Below are 2,503 nucleotides of genomic sequence, written 5' to 3'. Positions count from 1 at the left end.
GCCACAACGCCCGGCTATTTTTTGGTTGCAGCCGTCATTGTTGTTTGGTGGGTCCGGGCTGGGGATTTGAACCTGCCACCTTAGATGTACGTGGCTAGCGCCTTAGCCGGTTGAGCTATAGGCACCGAGCCTACTTGGAGTTTCTATCACCCGTATTGCTTGCTTTCTGAAAGCTTGATACAAAACCTACTAAGTTATTGAAAGAGACTAATATTTATCTACTTGCCTCTATACTTTCTTAGTCCCCTACTGCCACCTTTGAAAAACACGGAGAGCATCTATCCCGAGGAGAAAGTAGATTTGGAGTGAGCCGTCGTCGACATAATTCCTCTGATGGCTTTTTTAACAATGGATCCCTACGAACCATAGGAGGTAAGCTGTGTCCACCCTTTATAATTAGGCATTATTAAAGCTACTCACTTGGTCTCATGCCTGTAATCCTAGCACTCTGGGAGGCCCGAGGTGGGTAGATTGCCTAAGCTCACAGGTTCGAGACCAGCCTGAGCCAGAGCAAGACCTCATCTCTAAAAATGGGCAGGTGTTGTGGTGGGTACCTGTGGTCTCAGTTTCCTGGGAGGCTGAGGCAAGAGAATCGCTTGAGCCCAAGAGTTAGAGGTTGCTGTGAGCTATGATGCCGCGGCACTCTACCAAGGGCAACAAAGTGAGACTCTTCCCCAAAAAAAGCTACTCACTTAGGGTAAGCCCAGGCAGAAGGTGCAGTCTCTATTTTGAAATAGGATCTTTTGTGAATATAGTTCTTAATTAGATTCTCTAGTAGTCATTACCCAACTATTTTGGCTTTGTAGTTCTAACGTTTTTGCATTCTCATGAATCATTTATTGAGTTGAAGAACTTATTTAGAAATTGCCTCACAAAGAAAAAATACATTTTGGGCGGCGCCCGTAGCTCAAAGGAGTAGGGTGCTGGCTCCATTTGCTGGAGGTGGTGGGTTCAAGCCCAGCCCCGGCCAAAAAAGGAAAAGATACATTTGTGATTTCTTTGTGTAGATTTTTTATTGAAAAAGTCTCCTGAAAGCTTTTTGGCAATACCATAAACCAGATCAGGAGGCATCTGGCCCAATGTTTTATGAATTGTAGGAAGCAAACAATCTAATGTGTTGCTTTTCCTTACTATTCTAGATTCCTGGCATCAGCCCTCCCTGTTCCGCCATGATTCTGTGGACTCTGGTGTCTCAAAGGGAGCATATGCTGGAATCCCAGGGAACCCATCTGGTTGGCATGGCTCTTCCCGAGGTCATGATTCTATGAGCCAGCGTAGTGGAGGTGGTGTGGGGAACCATCGCCATTGGAATGGCAATGTCCATTCTCGTAAAGGCTGCTCCTTTCAGGAAAGGCCACCTGCAGAGATTAGGGAAGAAAAGAAAGAAGACAAGGTGGAAAAGTTGCAGTTTGAAGAAGACGACTTTGTAAGTATCAACCTTTAAGTGGCCGGGTTAAAACTCAAGAGATAATGCCTTAAATATGAGACCTAGTTAGTAGTAAGACTAATTTAAGAATTCAGAAAAGTCAGTCCCTAAGTTTAGGTTTTTATTATTTTTAGAGGAAGAGAATTAGTTGATTTGTTTGAAAATGATGATCAAAATTCTTATGTAACTTTCAGCAAAAGAAAAGTGTTTTTTTCTTTTTCTTTTTTTTTTTTTTGTTGCTGTTCTTGTTGTTGGGAAGACAGAGTGTCACTCTGTTGCCCGTGATAGAGTTCAATAGTATCATTCTACCTTACTGCAATCTCAGAATCCAGGGTCAAGCAATCCTCCTGCCTCAGCCTCCCAAGCAACTGGAAATGCAGGCACACACCACCATCCTAGCTAATTTTTTCTGTTTTTTGCAGAGTTCAATCCTTGATATGTTGCTCAGGTTGGTCTCGAAATCCTTGGCTTCAAGTGATCCTCCCACCTTGACCTCCCAAACTGCTGAGATTATAGGCATGAGCCATCATGCCCAGTCTGATGTTAAATTGTCTTTTCTGACTATTGTAAGAGGATTTTGATTTTGTTCTCTGGTATATAAAATAATTGTGGACTTGGCACCTGTAGCTCAGTGGGTAGGGCGCTGACCACATACATGGAGGCTGGCAGGTTCAAGCCCAGCCCAGGGCCGGTAAACAACAATGACATGACAACTGCAACCAAAAAATAGCCAAGCATTGTGGCAGCCACCTGTAATCCCAGCTACTTGGGAGGCTGAGACAGCACTTCAACACTGGAGTTGGAGGTTGCTATGAGGGTGACATAATGAGATTGTCTCAAAATTAAATAAATAAATAAATATAAAATAATAGTGATAAGTTATGAACATGAAATTGAGAGTATTTTAGGTGTTACTTCTATATTTAATAAAACTTTATGCAGTTATATGCTGAATTGTATATCCATGACTTTTTTGCCTTTAACTCTAAAGGTAGCGTTTTTAATAATACTGCTTTGTGGCTCGGCGCCTGTGGCTCAAGTGGCTAAGGCGCCAACCACGTACACCCAAGGTGGCGG

At 43.1% G+C, this 2,503-nt stretch overlaps 1 protein-coding gene across 1 annotated transcript in view; it reads left to right on the top strand.

Moving 5' to 3' along the window:
* GPBP1L1 (GC-rich promoter binding protein 1 like 1) overlaps positions 1–2,503 on the top strand; it is a 47,150-nt gene that overhangs the window by 25,307 nt on the left and 19,340 nt on the right. The window contains exons 4-5 of the mRNA XM_003801409.3: positions 243–372; positions 1,140–1,426. Coding sequence (XP_003801457.1) covers positions 243–372; positions 1,140–1,426 — 417 coding nt within the window. The remainder of the gene's footprint in view (positions 1–242; positions 373–1,139; positions 1,427–2,503) is intronic.

Source organism: Otolemur garnettii, unplaced genomic scaffold, assembly GCF_000181295.1.
Source record: "Otolemur garnettii isolate 467f Iridium unplaced genomic scaffold, OtoGar3 scaffold00210, whole genome shotgun sequence".
Taxonomy (NCBI): domain Eukaryota; kingdom Metazoa; phylum Chordata; class Mammalia; order Primates; family Galagidae; genus Otolemur; species Otolemur garnettii.
The sequence above is the reverse complement of the archived record's forward strand: the minus strand, read 5'-3'. Positions and strand labels throughout refer to the sequence as shown.